Raw genomic sequence first — 23,492 nt, 5'->3', positions numbered from 1 at the left:
ATTTCCCTTCAGAGATACATTCAGAATTCATTCATACTTTAATTCATATTTAGCCTTATTTCCCTCAGCACTCACTTGTAAAGTTTGTAAAACCTCTCAGCTAAAACATGTCAGTTGTAATATAAATCTATAGTGAAAAATATGTTCCTATAATAGATCATAAATTATAAACCTTGGGGTGAATTTGCTGGGACGTCCACTCCTGGGAAAATTGAGCACTGTCTTGAATGTTTTTTACTGTAGAATGATGGACTTCAAATTGTTTGGAAATGGCCGTTAAGATCATTGCTGCCATCTTTCCTCCTTGGCATTGTGTTAACACACCCCTGAATGCACCAGACCAGCAAACTGCCAAAACTTCTGCTTTTATAGAGGTGATCACACTTGCTGATGATCACTTACCCTCTTAATTCCTATGTTAACGGTAAGAGTGTAGTTTGTCACCCATAGATTTTCCATGTTGGCCTAGTTTTGGATAAATAAATAATGGCATGATGTAATGTGTCATGTTGTTCATCTGAGGTGGTATTTACCTAGTTTTAAGGCCATTATATATCCTGATACATAAAACCATACAATTCAATAGGGTGTCCTTTTTTTTCACGACTGTATACACACATATTATAAACAAATATAATCTATATAAAAACAAACTTTTATGTTTAACCAAATAATTCAGTTCAATGTTCATCCAGTATTTATTTGGTTAGTCCTTTTATAAAATATATATATATATATATATATATATATATATATATATATATATATATTTTTTTTTTTTTTTTTTTTTTTTTTTTTTTACATTTACATGGTGGAATTTTACAGCAAGACATAAGCTTTTCTAATATGTTGAGCAAGTTAAGTGAATGCACAAGTGATTTTTGAAATCGCTTCCTTTTCTAAACCACAGATTATTCCAGTTTCTTGTCAGAATGAGTTTGCATATGACGTTTTAGGTCCCTTTTATATGTAAAACTTTTTTCACACTGAGAGCAAGTAAAAGGCCTCTCTCCTGTGTGAACTCTAATGTGAATCTTTAGGTTTCCTTTAAATGTAAAACTCTTGTCACACTGAGGGCAGATGAACAGCTTCTCTCCCGTGTGAATTCTTATGTGAACCTCAAGGTTTGCTTTGTTTTTACAAGTCTTTCCACAGTGATGGCACATGAAAGGCTTCTCTCCAGAGTGAGTTATTACATGATTCTTAAGATGATCACTGTCCGGGAAACTCCTTCCACACTGATGACATATAAAACTGCTCTCTCTTGAGTGAATCCTCATGTGTTTATTAAAGGTTGCTTTAAATCTCATACTCTTTCCACACTTATTACATGTGAATGGGTTCTCTCCGGTGTGAACTCTCATGTGAGTCTTAAGACCGCCTTTTCGTGAGAAGCTCTTCCCACACTGATTGCAGATGAACGAGTTTCCTCCAGTATGAATTTTCATGTGGACGTTAAAGTTTCCTCTTTGAGTGAAACTTATTCCACACTGTTGGCAGGTGAAAGGCTTCTCTCCTTTATGAAGTCTCATGTGGACATTAAGATTTCCTCTATGAGTGAAACTTTTCCCACACTGTTGGCAGGTTAAATGACGTCTGTTTTTTGTCTTTTGAGCTTTTTTTCGTGAAGTCGTCTTTTTTGTCTTTGCGCAACTAACATATTTATTTTCATTTATGAAATCCTGATTTTTCTCATTCTGAATTTCCACTTCAATTTCCTTCAGTTCTTGACTCTCCTCTTTCGGCTGCATCAGGTCTAAAAAAAATAAAAAATAAATAAAAAAAAAGTTTGGTGACACAAAGCAACAGACATGAAAACCAACATAATGGCATTATAACATCTAAAACCAAGAGCATTAAAACCAGCAACAAGTATACTAGATCCTACACACACTACTGAAGGAGCTGTTAAAGGGTTAGTTCACCCAAAAATACAAATTTTCTGTCATTAATTACACACCCTCATGTTGTTCCCAACCCGTAAGACCTTCGTTCATTTTCGGAACACAAATTAAGATATGTTTGATGAAATCCAAGAGCTTTCTGGCCCCACATAGACGGCAACACAACGACCAACTTCAAAGCCCAGAAAGGTAGTAAAGACATTGTTAAAATAGTCCATGTGACTCCAGTGGTTCACTCTTAATTTTATGAAGTGACAAGAATACTTTTTAAAGAAGTTTTTACTACTTTTTTGGGCCTTGAAAGTGGTCATTGTGTTGCTGTCTATAGCCCTGTTCGGACAGGACAGCTGGGTTAAAGTCATTTTTTACCTTCTTTTAAATAACTTTTTACCTTTTGTAGAAAGGTCCAGAAAAATTACCTCAGGTAATACTAATCCCGTGCGAATAGACCAACTCAGGGTGTCTACAGATTTGAACAAGTTAAATTTAAGACTTTTTAAGAACTTTTTAATACCACCTTACGTGAAATTTAAGACCAAACCTGTGATGGAAATACACATTATATTACATACTTATATGTAATATTTAATGCAAAAAGAAAACAAAATATCCCAGAGACACAAGCATAGCATTTTGTTAACTGTAGTGGACATTATGTTTTAGTGATAAAACATACACCATATGTGTCACATTTTTAAGTCTGGGTGTCCTGTGAAGAGCACATTCAGGGATTTTCAGAGATAACATTTTGGAGGTTTCACCATGACCACTCCCTCTTCTGTCTCTAAATATGACTGGCACTGACTGAATGGTCAAATTTTACATTCATATGGAAATATGATTACATTTTGCAATTATCATTTAAATCAAATGTTCAAATAATTTGTAATCAATATCTCTGAAAATTATTATGGGGTTTCAAAATCAGCATATGACTTACTAAACTTACTTATGTTAATAAACAGGACCTCGATTTCATACATCCACTGTAGTGGACATCAGAGCAACTTAAAAGCACTTAAAGCATGTAAATCAGGGATTTTGGAAGATACAAGTGAACAGGAAAATAAATTATATATCAATATTCCCAGGAAATATTAGATATTCTAATGAAAATGTTGCCAATTACTACTCCCATTAGTACACTTCTTTTTTAATTTATGTATGGCCATTTTACACATATTGCATAAAGTAAAATTAAATCATTCTGTTGTATCTTTCATAACACAGACTAGTTGAGATGTTCACTGATGTACACTACAGTGGAATGTAACAATAAAAGCCCAATTCATCCCCACAAAGTATCATATGATATCACCAAGCTTTTTGGTGGTATTAACAATTTATTCTGAAGTGATATATTCATCAGTGCTCTTAAAAGTACAGCTTAAAAATTTCAAGAATTTACTATAGGACTGTTACCAATCAAATTAAATAATTATAGTGTAAAATTACAACCGCAAAAAAATTATGTTATGAGATTAATGTTTTAAATACAATTTTGAATAGGCCTATACAAATAAGAAATGTTTAAACACATAACGTTACATTTAAATACACTAAACCACCAGTAGGTGGCAGTAAGTCACTTCATTTCAACCGACTGGTTCAAAGCGAAAAAACAATAACATGCGGAGTGTCGCTGGGAGAACGCGAAATAGCCATAGCTTACTTCTGTGGTCAACTTTGTTTTTCGTTGGTTAAACTGAACAAAATGTAAGTAACTTTACTACTTGTTTGTTGAACTTGTAATGTAACGTGAACTTGTGAAAATACTCAGCAAAATAGCTCCTTTGTCATGGTATATTATTTAACGTACAGGACTATTATAAATAAACATGTTGCATTTTTACCTCAGTATGTTTCTTCTGTGAATTTCTTTATGTTTGCCATTACGCTCTATTTTATTTCTCCATGAGAGTTTCTCACAAACAGTGAGGCAGCGCAAGCCTCAACAACAGCGCAACACTGATAACAGAAATACACATTCACTATCCATTATCTATCTCTGAATGTAATAAAATCATTCTCGTGATATGATGCTGCCATTTGTTGTAAACTTGCATGAACCCATCTAAACTAGTTAGTTCGACTGGATTCTGCCACCGCACTTCTCTCTGATGACGACGCAGGAACTAACGTTACAGCGGGGAGAAATCTGTCTGCGGTTTGTCCAAGGATAACAGTCACAGTGTCCGTCAGACTGGAGAAATGTTTCCGGTAATGTGACCAAAAATATTTAAGACCCATTGAATCTGAATTTAAGACATTTTAAGACTTTTTAAGGACCCGCGGCCACCCTGCCACTGTAAACATGTATGTAAATATTCCATCATTATTTTTCCAGGGTTTTCCAAGGTTGAAAGCACTTGTCAGAGACACAAAACTTATTTTAGCTTTAGATAAGTGCCTATTACCAACAGAATCCAATCAGAATTTATTTAATAAATCGTTGGACCAGACCTGACTGTTATATAGGTTATATAGATTGTGTGTTTGCGTATGTGATATAAGGAAGCAACTTAATACACACATGACGACAGGGAGGTACCCCTCCCCATTCTGCTTATTTCTTACCCCATGCGAATTGGCCATTAATATTACAGACATCCTGTGGTAAAATTACATTGTTCCATCTACCCTTGTAAAACTAATCCTGTCTAAATAGGGCTTATGTGGGGACAGAAAGCTCTTGGATTTCATTGAAAATATCTTCTTTCTTTTTTTTTCTCCGAAGGTCTAATGGGTTTGGAACAACATGAGGGTGAGTAATTAATGACAGAATTTAAATGTTTGGGTGACCTAACCCTTTAAAAGTTTAATTCTAAATAATTACATGATATGCAATTTAATTAATCCGCACATCAACTTTGGCAGAGAAATTATCCACAAAAGATCATTAAAAGTCATTCTTGTGCAAGATGAGAAAATCATTTAATAGACATTACAATTTTTTTAATTTTTTTATTAAATACATATTTTATTCAGCATTCAAATTTATTATACATGGTCTCCAAGGCAGAAATGTTAACACACAACTTCTCTGCAGTATGAATAAACAGTGACATCCCCTTCTATGGGTGTGCAACGTCACAATTTTAGATTGTAGGTATCATTTGATGTAATATATTTTATTACAATTGTAAATTTTAAAAAGTATTCTATTACAATTGGACATTATCATGCCGAGAAACTGCTGATTAAAAACGAAATATATTTATTTTATTATAATTTTACATATCTTTCTTATTTGACATGCAATCATTCAGGAAGGCAATAAGATAGGAGGACAAATCTTTTTTTTTTTTGATGAAGTTCTCCTACATGTGAGCTGCATCTGGATCAAATTTTGTGGTGATAGCGAAGTAATCAAAACTTACAGCATTTGGAACAAAGGTAGCCTTTTTGTTTAGCCCTTGATGCCCCCTAATGGGCATTTTTAAAATCGTTTTTCCATGAGGAATATCTCGTGATCGATGCATTTTGGACTAATTTTAATCGCGAGAATCTGCTTTTTAAATAATGATGTGCCATTTTTCATCTGATCTGTGCATGTTTCATGAAGTTATGAGTAAAAAAGGCACTTGAAATCTACATATTTCTTTTAAGTTAAATAAATTATGAAATTATTTCTATTTATCAGCAAATCACTGGCTACATGCATTGTAAAGTTCAAACTCTAAGCTTTCAAATGGCACCTGTTTTGACACCTATTCAAGGCAGTAGTTTTGAAAAAATTATAATTATAAATTTTTTCGTGGCTAGGTTGGCACCCACGGTTAGATGCATTAAAAGCCGAGTTTCTAAGCTTTAAAATGATAACTATTAAAATGATGCTATTCCACGTTGAAAAACAAACATGGACCGTTCCGGGAACATTGGATCACACATTGCATCCCAGTAAGAAGAGAGGAATATTTTTAGACAAATACGTTTCATCGATCTGTAAGTAATATCTCGTGATCGACACAATGGATTATGTTGCTTTTGTAATCGTAAGAATCTGCTGTAAATGGTTTTGTGCCATGATCCGTGTGATAAAAAACGCAAAAAACTTCATGTGAAATCTACATTTGTTTTCAGTTATCGCATATGCGCTGTTTCAATTTGTGCAGATTCATTAGAGGGTGACAATAACACATACTTTGGTCTAAATGGTTTGTCATTCCTTTTTATTTTATATTTTGTTACCTTATAAGGCTAAATATTACAAATAAGGAAATTATTCTGGCTATACTGCACAGTGACTTGTAAAATAGGCCTAAAAACCAACATGAAAAAGAATTCTGATAAAATCATGTATCATGATCCTTCCTGGAAGAAAAAAAAAATCATATATTTTTGCCATATTGTTTCCTTTTTAAGGTTAGTACTTACAGGAGTAAAAGTGTTTTTAATCAGTCCATCTGGAAACAGCCATGTTTGATATAGTTTTAAGTATGATAAAGAAAGAAATCTAACAGAAATCTAATGTAAAGCTGATCGCTGATGCACTGTTAGTTGCATAATTAAGTGATAGAAATGAATGGCTTTCATTTTCATTTGACCTCAACATGTCTGTCCACATGAGACCCTCTCCATGTCAAATAAAACCACTTTAATTAGGACACTTTTCAAAAATATCTCTCATTTCTGTAAAGATGGAAATTTTAATAAGAATCAAATGACTGAGTACAGCAGTGAGAATTAAACCAACCTGTTTGTGTCTCAGTATCTTCGTGTTTCACTTCTTCAATCTTCATGTTTTCACTCTCTTCTTTAATAAACTCCATCTTTATGTGGATCTCAGTTGCTCCAACCTGAGTTTTTCTGCATGTGTGGCTTTTCTGTCATATTTAAGATAAGAATAATTAACAGAAAGAAAAATAAATCAAAGCTAAAACAATGTGTGCGTCTCAATCTCTATGTAATGATTTGTAGATTATTTAATAGAGCTGCACGATTCATAGTTTTTAAACCGAAATCATGATTTGAAAGGGTGTGGTTTCATGTAAGTAAATACTTTCTGGAGACTCATTTTTTGTAGATGTATTTAGTAAATAGTAGGGTGCTTGTATTGCTGCCACAATAACGACCCATTTCAAATGTTTACGTTGTTTTTTTTGTTTTGTTTTTACGTTGTTGAAAATACCTTGCGTCCCCATGAGAAACAAGTACTGTCCTAACAAGGCTGGTTTTGCAACCTTAATGTAGGTTATGGTCAGTGTCTTACTTGTTTACAGTGCGTTTGTGTTCTTAAATCCAGGTGGATGCTGCACATTGGTGGTGGTTGTGGAGATTGCCCCCTTAATATGTAAAGCGCTTTGAGTATCCAGAAAAAGCGCTATATAAATGTAACAAATTATTATTAATTCAAAGGTTAAAAACACTGTAGTTTTTTACTTAATTTGTCATGACAGAAGTTTGCATCATGACTACTTTATTTGAAAAAACAAAACAAAAAAACAATTGCCACAATGTTTAAGTGAACAGATTGTAATTTTGTTTGATCTTTTATTGATGCTGTTAAAACCACTACAAAAAAAGCCTGTAGCTCTTTTTTAAATTTTCGTAAATCGCAATTTTGGTCAGAAAAAACACAATTCGATTTTTTTTTCTCCAAATCGTGCAGCCCCATTACTTAATTTAATAGCACACTTTTATTATATTCAGGGTTCACATTTTTAGAAAATCAACAAACAATTTATTAACATTTCAACCTAAATTTGGAGTCAAATAAGAGTTTAATTGAAATTAAAATTACTTTGCACACCATACCGTTGTTACAATATGAATTAAATTACAAAATGAATGAAATGGGATGTCTAGTCATTTTCTTTTGCAGTTTTGTTGAAGTTGTCATTGAACATTGTTGTTCTCGTTGCATTTAACCTGGTTTTGTCGATTCAAAACACAGAATCATTGTGTGAATTAACTGGTTCAAGCAGAGTTTCAAAGAGCTCCGTTTCTCCATCACTTCTTGCCAGTTCCCAAATTCCTATTTACGACAGACTGAATCACGATATAGGGAGAGAAATGAGACGCACCTTTGCTATCATTTATGTGTGGATGGGTTTTACTCACAACCAATAACGTTTATTGTTAGACAAAGCATTACAATGTTACATGCCATAATAATAAACTAATGTATAAGCAACCGTTTGCATTGATTGAAGCACTTTAAATGCATAAAAACACAAACCTTTCTTCTGCCGAATCACAACAGATGCAGGAGGGCTGCGCAGCCTCATGACGTCAGATCTCTACACCAAAATAAAAGTCCCGTCTAAAATCACAGAAGTGCACAGAAAAAAAACAAGGGGAAAAAACCTACTATAATAAATAAATAAATATGTCAGGAGTATTCATAGTTGAAAACATTTAAATACGTTGCTTATCTAATATATGAGCTTCTGTCTAGGAGATAAACGGTCATGTTTGAATGCAAACACTATTTTACCAGGTGGTTTTTTTACTAACATGATTAATAAAGTTTTTTATGAAATGTATTATTATTATTATTTTTATACAATAAACAAGATTTATCAATAAAGTTAAATCTTAATTAGGGCCGTGGACTAATTTAAAAACACAAAACAAATACACAACATTTAACTGTTAACATTTGCAGTGTGTTATTAATAAATGTGCAGCATTCATTGTGATTGTGTTTGTTGTAATGTACCCTATATGAATTTAAGTTAAACACTTCACTAAAGCATCACTGTACATCACTTTAGATTAGTCATCGCTGAAACAAAGAGTTTTGTTCAGTGTGCAGGCTCCCTGACTGAGCCTGCATCTCTATGTGCATACTATCCATCCTATAGTATGTGACATTATTAGTAATATTCAATACTATTTAGGGTGGATAGTATGCATATTGGGATGCAGGGTGAAACTCTTGTTTTATCTGTGAAGCCAGAATTTGACGCTCAGTTTCCCCAAACACACACAATTTTGTTTTAATGTATTCTATTAATTGACATTAATAATCATTATTACAATATCAAGAGCATTGATTGACAATAATGACCCTGTAATTAGTTCCTTTTAATTTTATAATTTATGAGTAACATCAGGGCTCAACGCTAAGGATTTTTTCTACTGGCCCGGTCGGGCCAGTGGTTAATTTTGACTTGCCCTGCCAAAATTTTTACTGGCCCCATCACAAAAAAAATTATAAATAAAATAAGCATAGTTATTGTTTTTGATCCGTGACTCGAAAAAGCCTAACGTGTACATTTTAAATATTGTTAAATACAGTCAGTAATGAAATAAAACCAAATAATAGAATTACGAGCAACAGCACAAATAAATACAACAGAACAAACATACAAATGTTCTGGTTTTTCATGTAGGTCTAAACTAGATTTTCAAGTAGCCTACAGAAATAGTGATCAAATGTAAAATATCCCTTCATAGTTGTAACGTACTGCTCCGAGACAGAGGTTGAGAATCCAAATGCAGCTTTATTTGTAAGGGGTAATCCACAATCGTAGTCAAAAACAGGCAACAGGTCATACACAGGCAAGCAGTCCAAACAGGCAAACAAGGCAGGAGAGACAGGCAAACGGGTAATCCACAGAACAGGCAAGAAATCCAAAACCAGAGACATGAAACCAGGGAAACGCTCAGAAATGCAGTGATACAACGTACAAGACTTCGCAGTTAAAGACAGTGTGAACATGGTTTATATAGGCTGGGGTAATGGGGTAATGAGGTGATGAGACACAGGTGCAAACAATGAGTGATGATGAGTCCAGGCAAAGGATTATGGGTAATGTAGTTTATGATGAAGTGACAAGTCCGGGGTGGAGTGACAGTCTGAAGTGGAGTGCCCTCAGGTGGTTCTCATGGGCACTCACACTGGTGAATTGTGACATAGCCCCCCCTCAAAGGAGCGGCTTCCAGACGCTCCTAAAATTGTCAAGGAGGGAGGTGGAGCGGAGGCAGACCCGGGGGCGGGATGGAGGGCCAGGCCCGTGTAGCGGAAAAGGGCCTGGAGACTCAGTCACCGTAGAACGCCAGGAAGGAGCAGGCTGGACTGATGACCAGGGTGGCGCAGGCAGCCAGGGCGGAGCAAACGACCACCACAGCGCAGACGAGGTTGAAGACCCCCACGGCTTGGCAGACGACCACCACAGCAGTGCAGACGAGGTTGAAGACCCCCATGGCGGAGCAGACGACCACCACAGCGCCGACGAGGTTGAAGACCCCCATGGTGGAGCAGACGACCACCACAGCGCAGACGAGGTTGAAGACCCCCATGGCGGAGCAGACGACCACCACAGCAGTGCAGACGAGGTTGAAGACCCCCATGGCGGAGCAGACGACCACCACAGCAGTGCAGACGAGGTTGAAGACCCCCATGGCGGAGCAGACGACCACCACAGCAGTGCAGACGAGGTTGAAGACCCCCATGGCGGAGCAGACGACCACCACAGCAGTGCAGACGAGGTTGAAGACCCCCACGGTGGAGCAGACGACCACCACAGCAGTGCAGACGAGGTTGAAGACCCCCACGGCGGAGCAGACGACCACCACAGCAGTGCAGACGAGGTTGAAGACCCCCACGGCGGAGCAGACGACCACCACAGCAGTGCAGACGAGGTTGAAGACCCCCACGGCGGAGCAGACGACCACCACAGCAGAGCAGATGGTCTTGGAGACCCCCACGACGGTGCAGGCTGAGCAGGTGGCCCAGTTAGAGTCCTCTCTGGACTCGTGACTGGAGGCGGAGCCCTCTCTGGACTCGTGACTGGAGGCGGAGCCCTCTCTGGACTCGTGACTGGAGGCGGAGCCCTCTCTGGACTCGTGACTGGAGGCGGAGCCCTCTCTGGACTCGTGACTGGAGGCGGAGCCCTCTCTGGACTCGTGACTGGAGGCGGAGCCCTCTCTGGACTCGTGACTGGAGGCGGAGCCCTCTCTGGACTCGTGACTGGAGGCGGAGCCCTCTCTGGACTCGTGACTGGAGGCGGAGCCCTCTCTGGACTCGTGACTGGAGGCGGAGCCCTCTCTGGACTCGTGACTGGAGGCGGAGCCCTCTCTGAACTCAGGTCAGTGGCTGGAGCCATCTCTGGATGCAGGTCAGTGGCTGGAGCAACCGTCTCTGGACGCAGGTCAGTGGCTGGAGCCATCTCTGGACGCTGGTCAGTGGCTGGAGATGTTGCTGGATGAGACTCTGGACTGGTGGGTACTGCGGGAGTGCAGTGTTCCTCATCTGAAACTCCCACAGTGAATGCAGACCCGCTCACCTGAAGGGCATAATCAAGGAACCCACTCAGGGACCCTCGAGGACCATCACGGACAAGTTGTGTTTGTAACGGTTTATTGAGTCCATGGCAAAAAAAGTCAATCAACATAAAGTCCGGGAGGTTGGTGGTGTTTGCAATGTTCAGAAAGTCACTGATGTGGTCCTCGAGTGAGTGAGTTCCTTGGCATAGACGGACAAGACATGCTGCTGCTGGATCCATTGTTGGCGAAGTCTTCTGTAACGTACTGCTCCGAGACAGAGGTTGAGAATCCAAATGCAGCTTTATTTGTAAGGGGTAATCCACAATCGTAGTCAAAAACAGGCAACAGGTCATACACAGGCAAGCAGTCCAAACAGGCAAACAAGGCAGGAGAGACAGGCAAACGGGTAATCCACAGAACAGGCAAGAAATCCAAAACCAGAGACATGAAACCAGGGAAACGCTCAGAAATGCAGTGATACAACGTACAAGACTTCGCAGTTAAAGACAGTGTGAACATGGTTTATATAGGCTGGGGTAATGGGGTAATGAGGTGATGAGACACAGGTGCAAACAATGAGTGATGATGAGTCCGGGCAAAGGATTATGGGTAATGTAGTTTATGATGAAGTGACAAGTCCGGGGTGGAGTGACAGTCTGAAGTGGAGTGCCCTCAGGTGGTTCTCATGGGCACTCACACTGGTGAATTGTGACAATAGTCTTCACTGTATACATATAGATTAACCCTTATTAAAGTTATTCAGTCAAGAGCACTGAGGGATTTTTTTCTGTCTTTTGTTATCTCATCTTTTATGAGAACCATAGGCTGTATAAAAGGAGTAAACGCTTCCATTGGTTAAGTTAGTCTTTGACAAAAACGTGATTTTCATGCGTTTTTTGTTTTTATTTTTTTACATGAAATATACCCACATTCAAGTGTTGATAAAAAAATAAAGCATGAAGAATAAAACAGAGGTCTTGAAACATGTGAAAATGACAAAAACGCTGGCGGTAACTGGCATATATCATGTTTAAGTTAATTTAAAAGACATAACCGACTATGTTTACGATGCTACTCGACAAGACAGGCATTTTGACATCATTTTGTGTGAATATTCGCACTCAATGAGACGCATGGCTGCGCTTAAACTAGTGTTGCTGCGCCACACGATAACCAAACTGAGAGATACAGGCACTTTCTCGTCTATGTACGCTTGAATATTTAAATAGGCAAAGCTTACAAATGCACAAATTATCAGTGAAGATGCAGCACTGGCCCGAGCAGCAGGTGACAGTTCCGTCAACTTGTGTGTCTTCCACGCTGGTCCCGGGCCATCGGGTAGTCCTTATTGTCGAGCCCTGAACATTATCTGTGACTATAACATAGTCTATGTAAATAAACATTTGTGTTATTTCCAGGGTTTCCGCGGGTCTTAAAAAAAGTCTTAATTTGACCTTCCACAATTTAAGGACTTAAAAATTTCTTAAATTGGATCAGAAAGTCTTAAATTCAATATCATGGCATTAAATTAGGGCCCTTTGATTTCGGCGATGCAGAAAATGTGGACAGAATTGCGGAATCCATTCATAAAAATGGAATTTACTGTATAATGCAGAATGTCACAGAATTTGTCAAATTTTAAATCAAAAGTAGGTCAGTACACTTAAAGGGATAGTCCACCCAAAAATTTTAATTCTGTCATCATTTACTCACCCTAATGTCATTCCAAACCCGTAAGACAGTTTATGTAAATATGAGTCTCTTCAGAAAATTTGGAATAAACTGCTTAATTCATATAGATTCGTTTTATAGTTTTTGAAGCATCAAAGTGGTAGTTGCTTAGACTGTCAATGGAGGGACAGAAATCTTTACGATTTCATTAAAATGATCTTCATTTGTGTTCCGAAGATGAATGAAAGTCAGTGAAATTTAATCTAACCATTAAAGCAGAGCCCAAAATTAAAACAGATTAAACTATAAAACAAAATAATAACACATAGGGCCCTAAATTTAATTGCTAAAAATTAAATGGTATGCGCTGCAAAAAATTCTTCCTCAGGATTTTTGTTTTCCAGTACAAATTCAAAACATCCTTAGATCAAGATACATTTAATGATATGCAAAATGAAGTCTAGTTTTCTGAGAAATTTAACAAAATTAAGTGAGTTTATGTTTAAAATGAACAAATATCTGTCATTGAGTAAACTCACTTTTACAAGATTTCTTATCTCAAATTTAAGCAATTTCTTTGTAAAATGTATTAAAAAGTTATAGAAAGCTAAAAATATAAATAGAATAAAGCTAATCGCCACGTCCTGTTTTTTCAGCACACATTATGGTATTTTTGTTTACCACCGTGATGACGTTTTATTCTTCTATAGAAACTTGCATCATAGCCTACGAGTCAATAGGTGTCATCATCGTACAGTCTACATGCATGTCGTACCCAATTTTAATAGATTCATGATGGTCCATCTACAGTGTGATTTGTACTGATCTTATAGGATTGCTGTAATCGTACAGTGTATCCCAGGCTTAACAGACAACACAGGTAATCAAAAAAATTACACTTACGAAGGTAAAAAAAAAAAAGCCCGGATAATCAATTTTTTATTGTATTTTACAACACATTTATACAGCACTTTATACACTCCTATTAGGCATTATGTATATATACAATAACTTCACACATCTGTAGCCTCTTCAATATCTGCTTCTTTAACAAATTCCAAAAATCTCCCAAATATCATACAATTCAGAAGACTTCCCCTTAATTGCATATGTAAGCTTATCAAGGACCAAACTGGATATCAAGTTTTTCCAAAGTCCAAGGGAAGGACAACTAGCATTCTTCCAGCAGAGGGCTATTGAACGTCTTGCTTGTAGTAGGCACAAGTCCACCCGTTCCCTTTATTTGACAGGCAGAGAGCAACTGTCTGCATAGTAGATACCCAATACACATATTACAGGGCTTAAAGGAATAGGAGAAGTAGTAAATTGAGATAAATACTGAATAACCCTACTCCAAAACTTTTGCACCTCCTCATAATATTCCCACACACAATGGAAAAAATTTACCTTGGAACTTATTACACTTAAAATATAAGTCAGGAATACTAGAGTTACATTTATTTAATCTCAAAGGATTGATATAGGTTCTCAACTAATTGTTTAGTTTGCACTTGTGCTTTTAAACATATTGTACCCCACTCATCGAATGAAATGTCTTTATTTAAATCCTACATCCATGCTTGCCTTTTATTTTCAGAACTTTCTTAATGATTCCGTATCAATATATAATATAATTGGGTAATTTGTCCTTTACTAAAACGGTCTTGTGTGGAAAAGATTCCCAATGTGGATAATGAAGGGAGTTGTACAGAATGATTTAGTCTCGAAAACTTTGAAAACTTCTAAGCTGCAAATATGTAAAAAAAAAAAAAAAAAAAAATTCCGGGGGATATGAAACTTCAACACCAGATTGTCAAATTACATTAAAATAGTGTCTTCAAATAAATCCACCAATCAAAAAATACCCTTATTGAACCATAGTTTAAAGGGGTGGTAAAACACATTGTTTTGAAGGCTTGATTGTGTTTGTGGGGTGCACTGTAACATGTGTTAATGCTTCGTTAAAAAAAAAAAGCATTATTTTTCATATATTTGACATTTATTCTACACTGCTCTGTCCCTCCTTGTAAAACGGTCTGATGCTTTCCGGGTTGTATGAAGCCAGTCCCTCAAAAATACGCAATGGGCTCAGATTGGTTAGCTGGCCCAGTGTGTTGTGATTCGCTAACCGCAGTGCACGTTTGTCGGAAACGTCACGCCTCTTACCTGGAGGCTGTGCTTTGGTCAGTATTAGAAACAATGGCGTCAATAAAACCATACCAATCTGAGCCCGAATCAGACCCAGAACATTTTAGTGAAGATGATCGAGCAGAACCTGTTCAGTCCTCAAGAGTAAAGACTGCAGATCTATAATGATCGCTACTGAATGGCACTGTTACTTTTGTATTTTTAGAACGATTATAGCCAAATATCTGTCGCAAGAACTATTAACCCAAAACACTAAACACTGGCTTTACTATAGTAGCCAAATCACACACAGAACCATGTTTAGCATGCCTGTAGATAAACAATACATAAAAGCTCTAATCAAAGAATCATTTACACTAATGCCAAGTTCGCTGTTGAGATTTTAACGTTAGTGTTTATAACGATAGGTGTTCGTCGGATAACGTTAAGTATGAATGAGCATTTAACAGACTGGTTTGCAGAACAGTGTTGTCATCTGTTTACTTCCTTGCTACAACCTATTACAGGAAAACACATTGATGAAAAATAAATCAGACTTACAGGTTGTGGCCCGTAAACAGCTTCTGTTTGTAAATCCAGCTTTCAGGTCAAGCCGTTGTGCATATCCTGTATTGAACTCGCGAACATTGTGAAAGTTTTCCTCCGTGAAATGTGCTGCGGGAGGGAGCCCCGCGCGCGTCGTGCATTCACACACTGGCCGCGTTTGTCTCACGCAGCTGACGTTGTGCAAATCCGGCATTGAACTCGCGAACATTGTGGAAGTTTTCCTCCGTGAGATGTGCTGCGGGAGCCCCGCACGCGCCTGTTCCCCGTCTCAAACACACGTGCATATAACATGCTGTATGTTAAACGCTCTGCAACACACCCCCGTCCCACAAGGAAGGCTGAACAAAGCAAGTACCCCAGACCTGCAATCCGGATGAATATAACAGCGTTTCCTCGGCATCGCGGCAACAACACTCCAGCCTACTATACCACAACAGCGCCGCGATACAAAATGGCGCCCCCGCCCCCCCTATTTAATATTCTCGGAGGAGGGGTTTATGTAAATATTGAGCCTGGTGATGTCACCAACCCTGGAGGAATGTGTGTAGTCGCCTACTGGCCGTTTGCTGTAGTTCTTAGAAATGGATTTCTTTAAAAGCAAATATCTCCCTTTGCTTTAAACTTTGAACGTTGTAACTTTGCAGATGTTGTTTATGCTAAAGCAGCAACATTACACGCTAGCTAAAGTTAGAATAGTGAAATCGTGGTTTACCACCCCTTTAAAATACATTTTTATTTTGTATTTAACCACATAGTTTGATTTTATTAGTCAAGATATGCTGTGATTTGAACAATTTTCATTCTTATTTTACATGGATACACAAATGGTTCATGGTCATGAATATCTGCCTCAACAGTCATGGAAATTTATTGGTAGAAATGTGTATGAACCCTGCTAGGATGCTGGGCCGCTTTTCCGTGGCCTAGAGAGGATGAGCCGCGAGACCCTGCCCCTTACCTGGACCCATCTGATCACTGCCCCCAGATTCAGATTCAGCTTTATTGTCATTGGCTCTGTACTTGAACTCTGCTCAATGGAATGCAGTTAGCATCTAACCAGAAGTGCACAGTTTATATAAAATAAATATAAATAATATGTATGTATATACATAGTGCAAGTAGTGAGATATAAAGCAGAGACCAGCTCAATGCAAACAACTAAGTATACATAAGGTGCAAATGAACAAGTAGAATAAAATACAGAAGGTGTATTAATCAATGAGGTGTATATATATATATATATATATATATATATATATATATATATATATATATATATATATATATATATATATATATATATATATATATATATATATATATATATATATATATATATATATATATATATATTGAAGGCCGTTTTTTATTCACCCATTCTGACACATGAGCATCCGAACTAGACCATGGAGCAATGGAAGAAGGTGGCCTGGTCTATCATGTGGCTGGCCGGGTGTGTGTGTGTTGCTTACCTGGGGAACACATGGCACTAGGATGCACTATGGGAAGAAGGCAAGCCGGCGGAGACAGTGTGATGCATTGGGCAATGTTCTGCTGGAAAACCTTGGGTCCTGCCATCCATGTGGAAGTTATTTTGACACGTACCACCTACCTAAGCATTGTTTCAGACCATGTACACCCTTTCATGGAAACGGTATTCCCTGGTGGCTGTGGCTCTTTCAGCAGATAATGCGCCCTGCCACAAAGCAAAAATGGTTCAGGAATGGTTTGAGGAGCACAACAACGAGTTTGAGGTGACTTGGCCTCCAAAGTCCCCAGATCTCAATCCAATTGAGCATCTGTGGGATGTGCTGAACAAACAAGGCCCCACCTCGCAACTTACAGGACTTAAAGGATCTGCAGCACAGCACAACTTCAGGGGTCTAGTGGAGTCCATGCCTCGATGGGTCAGGGCTGTTTTGGCAGCAATAGAGGGACCAACACAATATTAGTCATAATGTTATGCCTGACCAGTCTATCAATTTGTATGTATCAGAATATATATAATATCTATATATAGATTGATATACACATATCAGAAAAATAATGCACATTTAAATCACATTCAAATTAATGTTTTTCCAATATCAATCAACATTTATTTATACAGCCACTTACAACACTCAAGGTGAACCAAAGTGCTTTCAAATAAAAATAATAAAAACAAATAATAAAACAAAAATATATAAACCAACAACAGGAGAATACACAAAATGCCACAGCAACTGTTAAAAATTCAAAGCCAGTCTAAATAAATGAGTTTTAAGCTTAGCCTTCAAGAGGCCCAAGTCAGTAATTGCACGTATATCAGCAGGGATCTTGTTCCAGAGTCTGGGCCCAGCTACAGAAAAGGCCCGGTCACCCCAGTATTTGTACCGTGTCCTTGGGACTTCCAGCAAAAGTTGATTTGCTGATCTAAGAGGCCTGTTTGGCTGATGCAAAGCCAGCATCTCAGTTATGTACGGTGATGCAAGGCCATTGAGAGCTTTAAAAACAAACAATAGAATCTTAAAAGAAACTCTAAAAGAAACTGGAGGCCAGTGAAGCGAAGAGAGAATTGGAGTTATATGCTCATGTTTGCGTGTGTATGTTAAAAGACGGGCTACCGCATTCTGCACCAGCTGATGGCTGTGGGACACCAGCATAAAACGTATTACAATAATCTAATCTTGAACTAATAAAAGCATGAATAGCTTTCTCAAGGTCAGAACGATATAAAAATGGTTTGACCTTGGCCAATATACGTAGCTGAAAAAAAACTAGCTTTAACCACACTGTCAATTTGTTAATCAAATTTCACGCTACTATCAAAAGTCAAACCGAGATATCTGATAGTCGGCCTAAGCTTTAAAGTTAGCGTATTGAGGTTGCAGACTCGCCAAATAAAATATTTTCAACCTTTTCTTCATTCAAATTAAGTAAATTTTGCTCTAACCATAATTTAATGTCATCAATGCAATCAATTAGTGACCCAACTGCGTCAGTGTTTTTTGGACTCTTTTTGGACAAATAAATTAGCAAATTGTCAGCATAGCAGAGAAAATAAAACCGGCCCGAGAAGAGAGCCTTGTGGCACCCCGCAGGAAAGAGAAGTGGTAGAAGAGGACGAGTTCCCAATCACTACTGAAAAGGTTCTGTTGGTCAAATATGAGAACCACTGAAACGCAGTACCCTTAAAGGTCCCATGGCATGAAATTTTCATTTTATGAGGTTTTTCAACATTAAAATGAGTTCCCCTAGCCTGAATATTGTCCCCAAGTGGATAGAAATGTTGATCGGTGTAAACCCGAGTTCTGGTTGTCTCTCTCTGCCTTTGAGAAAATGACAGGCCAGACGAGCCAATCCTGAAGTCTCCTGGTTTGACGTCCAAGCAGGAGCGGTTTCCTCCCTTTCCTCCGCCCAGAGAATCTGGCACGCCCATGCAAACGCTCCAGAGATCATTGCTTGTGAACGAGTGAATGCTGGCAGTTTCTCAGTGTTTGGATGTACAAATGAAAACAGAAGTCTTTTTTCAGTTCCTTCTGATCTGTGATCAGTGATTTCTGATGTGTAGCTAATTATTTATTATTCGTGCACACGCTGCGGCTTCTCTCTCTCCAGACAGAACGGTGTTTTCTATCTTGTGAGTCAGTGTTTTTGTACGTCCTCGTCGCGTCTATCGGTTCTAAAATGTGCATACAGTCATGAGTTTCTGCTCAACATCGGCCTCACACACGCCGAAGCTCGGGCTGCACTGCACTTCAACATCCCCGACCCCCAGTACTGCATCTGGCCCACAGCGGAGGCACCAAACGCGGCATGAGATTAAGCAGAAGGGGGGTAAGTGTGAGCATATCCGGGCTAGCCAGCCTAGCCCCACAATAAACTGGATTAGATTCGATTACTGCTGTTGTGTCTTTGTTTGCGCTGTGTACTCAATGCGTGTCACTGACGCTTTTATTTTATTTTAAAAATAATGCTATTATCAACACTTACTTTTAACTCGTTCATCTCGACAGCTGTAATGGTACTTTGCATGTGTTACAAAGTTGGTAATAATGATGAAGACTCGGTGTGACTGGGACTCGTGTTTATTCATAACTCTCAGATACAAACACAATAAACTCGCGCTGACTGACAGCGCTCTCATAACTCAGTAGTTACTATAAATAACTTTGTTAGCGATCGCTGAGCTCCGTCTCTGGTACGTTAGTGATGTCCGGTTCGCGAACAATCTTTCTTTTGAACCAGTTCTTTTTAGTGAACCGAATCAGTTCACCAAATCGGGCTGAATCGTTCTAAACGGTTCGCGTCTCCAGTCAGCGCTGATCCATAATTTACTAAAGTTACTAACTTTCTGACATGAGTGACAGTCCCTCCGACTAGAAATAGACTAATAACCTGAAGTAAATGCTGTAACTACAACAGTTCAGACATGCTGAGAACGGATGTGAAGTGAACTCAGGTCCATCCGTCTCTCTGGCAGCAGCTCGTGCCTGCTCCTGCCTCGTAGACCTCGTTAAACCACGCCCCCTCCGCTCATTTAAAATGCAAAGATGTCAGCCAATCACAACAGTGGGCGTTTTTACTGAAGTCTCTCAGCAGACACGCCTCTTGAAGCAGGGCATTCAGCCACAGTGCAAACAGCAGTATAGAAAAAATGCCTTTTATTTCTAAATTATGACATTTTATGATGTAAAAGTCATACTAAAAATATAAGTACACCTCAGGAAACATTATAAAATAATAGAAAAATGCCATGCCATGGGACCTTTAATGCCAAAGTGAGAAACTGGTCTGAAATTAGACAAAACTGAGGAATCCAGATTTGTTTTTTTTAAGAAAAGGCCTAACCACAGCATGTTTGAAAACAGCCGGGACAGATCCTGAGCTAAGACATGCATACCTGTCAAGTATCCCGTTTTGGCCGGGAAAGTCCCGTATTTTACCCTTCTTTCCCGCCGTCCTTCCTGTAAATCTCCCGTATTTTAACCTGCGTTATTAAAAAACAATAATACCGGAGTAAAAAAAACGAAAACATTTCCAACCTGAGCACTGTAACTAGCCTCGCGATAACTGCCATCTGCAGTAGCCTACAGTAAAGGTGTCAGTTGTCGCGAGGCTAGTGTGTGAGGTCAGATGACGAGTGACAACGCGGGAAAAAAACAAAACAGAGACGGATGATGGACGTAACGATAGAGACGGATTAAGGCACTCCTGCCAACAACAACAAAAAAAACCCCTATTGTCAATACCGTGATCAATGGGACAGCGAATTTAATTATAAAATGTAAGTGACTTAATGTTAATTAATTGTTTATGGAACTGGTGTATGAAATCGGTGTCATTTCCAGTCGTGATGGTATTCAGGAAAACAGCACTCTTGTTAGTGTGATGTTGCTTAACTGTATCATATGTTATAAATATAATAACTACACCATTTTAACCATGCATGTTAACGGAGTTTCTTTGTATGAGCGGCGCTCATTTGTTTTCGATTTTCTCCAGCTCAACCTTGTTAATGTCAGTTCGTTTGATATTATCCACTATCGATCTCCACTTACACTAACTATTCCCTAGTGATTCCCTAGTTATTTTTTGTTTTGACATTTTACTCAGGATACTTGTCCGTTGGGCAAGTAAAATTATTTTTCACTTGCCCCTTCAAAAAATCCACTTGTCCCGGACAAAAGTTCATGTCGAGCCCTGCCCATTGCAATGCAAGTTCAGAGAGGGTATTTAGCATGGTACGAAAGATTGTTACAGAGAATAGGATGACATTAGACAACAGAACTGTTTGTGCTCTACTCTCATGTAAAATGAACCACTCTGGCCCTGCCCACAAATACACTCCTTCCAAAACAGTCTTAAAGAATGCAAAGTCTGCAACAAATTTGTACAATAACTCACTAAAAGAGTAAAGAAAAGTTATGTGAAATGAAAAGAAAAACTGTAAAAGAAAAGCAATATGAAATGAAAAGAATGTGTGGAATGAAAATAAAATGTAAAGACAAGCAATGTTAAATGAACAGAAAATATGCAAATAAGCCTTTAAATAAATGCTCATCATATATACCCTTTTGTGTTTTCATTTGGGCTATAACACCTGTCTTAAAATGTAAGGGATACTGGAGCTTGGTTGGGGTGGTGGGACTGCGGTGGGCGCCGAAAAATTTCCCTTATTTTCAAATCCAAAACTTGACAGGTATGAAGACATGTAATAATTAAAACCAACAAGAAAGGCCCTACTGTGGTAAAAACCTCTTTTAGCAATTTGGTTGGAACAAGGTCCAAGGGGCAATTTTGTAATTTTCATCTGTTGCACTACTTCATTAAGAAATGATAGTGAGACTGGTTCAAATTGTTCAAACACAGCAGAATGTGCTGCAGCAACAGCTAAATCTGTTACAGATCTATTCGTGAGTTATCTGAAAGACTCTTTTCACAAGACTCTTTTCACTCTTTTCACAAATTTTCACAAGTGGGGACTGAGGCATCTGTCGGAGAACAGGTATTTGGGTTCACAACAGAATTAATTGTGTTAAGCATCACCCTTGGACAATGCCCACTATTGGTAATAATATTTGACAAATATTTAGATTTTGCTTCCTTTACAGCCATTTGATAATCAGAAACAGTGCTTTAAGTGGGCCGGTACGCGCCGGTACTCCATACCGCCACTTCCAAATATAGCTCTTGAGCGTACCGCTACCTCTCCGTGCGCCCAGAACGTGTTTTTAGCGTAGGCTACCGGTACGCTCATTTGCGAGCAGAGACTACATTACCCATACACCCTTGAGTGAAAAGCGCATGCGTCGCTTTTGCCGCTGTCAGTGTCAACAACTCTGGTCCGGAGAGGGTGTGTGAAACGCGCAACGCAGCTCGTTTAAAATCTATGGTTAAAATACAAAGCACTTGTGCCGCGGTCGCGGTCTCAAGTGGTGATGAGGACGAGAGTGGCACTACCGATGACAACAGCCGCATGTTGTAGCTGGGTCGTTCCTGTTATACAGTGACTTTTCTGTCTTTATGATTTACTTACTCATATTTTCTATAAAATGAGTCACATAAGAAATGGCTTAAATTATAAATGTAGGTCTTCTTTATCACTTAAACAGATATAATAGGTATTAAAAATACTATTTTTTATTTTACACACCTTTTTATTGATATATGCATTCAATTTTATCATGTCCTCAGTGCAAAGTAATCAACTTCCACAAGAACTATAAACCATGAAATGATAAAAATCTCAAAATATTTTTAGATTATGTTATAGAATAGGCTAAACTACCTCTAGTTATACATATAAATCATGTGAAACTATAGTTATTTTTTTTTTTTTTTTTTTTACAATTGTCTTCATTTACTGTGTCCCTGAAGTCATCTTCCACCCTGTTAGTATGTATTTCTCGACTTCCAAAAAAGACCACAATTTCATTGAGACAATTTTCAGGAAATTACATAATAGTGATAATAGTTTTTCCTGCTGGAATTCAACCGTACACAATTAAGTAAGCTTCAACTCTCACCTATACCTTTTTTTGTAGTTTTTGAAATGTTATCCTGCTTGTCCCACTCTTAAAGTTCCACCCTGTTAGGCTCTGTTATGAAGAATGTTTGTCCGGTCAAATTTTTTTTTTAAACATATCTGACATAGTTATAAAAGTTCTGTTTATCTGTAAAAGGTTAGTTAGCCAAACGTTGATCCCTCAAAGAGCTACGGCTAACTTATCTTAAAATGTTCCACCCTGTTGATTCCGCCCTGTTAGATCTATAAACCTAACAGGGTGGAAATTCTAATAGAATAAATCGTATTTAGTGTATATTGCAAATTCTATAAACACATATGCATATATAAATATTATATATAAAACCATGTTATATAGGTGCAGTGCCACACATTACTGATGGCAAATCATGCAGGACAATGACAGAAAACTCATCCACTGTTATGGTCTTCCACCCTGTTAGGCGAGTCATTTTTAAATAATAATTTGACAGCAACGTTAAATGTTTTGCATACTT

At 38.1% G+C, this 23,492-nt stretch overlaps 1 protein-coding gene across 1 annotated transcript; it reads right to left on the bottom strand.

Annotated features, from left to right (window-relative positions):
- Positions 1–800: 800 nt before the first annotated feature.
- On the bottom strand, positions 801–8,140 carry LOC307126067 (uncharacterized protein). Its single transcript, XM_079816431.1, has 3 exons — positions 8,086–8,140; positions 6,601–6,730; positions 801–1,756 (listed from the first exon to the last, which is right to left on the bottom strand). The coding sequence occupies exons 2-3, from the start codon at positions 6,674–6,676 to the stop codon at positions 912–914; spliced, it is 921 nt and encodes a 306-aa protein (XP_079672557.1). The 5' UTR covers positions 6,677–6,730; positions 8,086–8,140; the 3' UTR covers positions 801–911.
- Positions 8,141–23,492: the final 15,352 nt, after the last annotated feature.

Source organism: Gobio gobio (genome assembly GCF_949357685.1).
Source record: "Gobio gobio genome assembly, chromosome: 5".
In the NCBI taxonomy this organism is placed as follows: Eukaryota; Metazoa; Chordata; class Actinopteri; order Cypriniformes; family Gobionidae; genus Gobio; species Gobio gobio.
The sequence above is the reverse complement of the archived record's forward strand: the minus strand, read 5'-3'. Positions and strand labels throughout refer to the sequence as shown.

Bases quoted from the DNA above. Each gene is read 5' to 3' on its own strand.
- LOC307126067 (XM_079816431.1), bottom strand. From the start codon at position 6,676: ATGGAGTTTATTAAAGAAGAGAGTGAAAACATGAAGATTGAAGAAGTG. The intron at 1,757-6,600 runs GTTGGTTTAATT...TATTTTTTTTAG, and splicing joins AGATACTGAGACACAAACAG to ACCTGATGCAGCCGAAAGAG.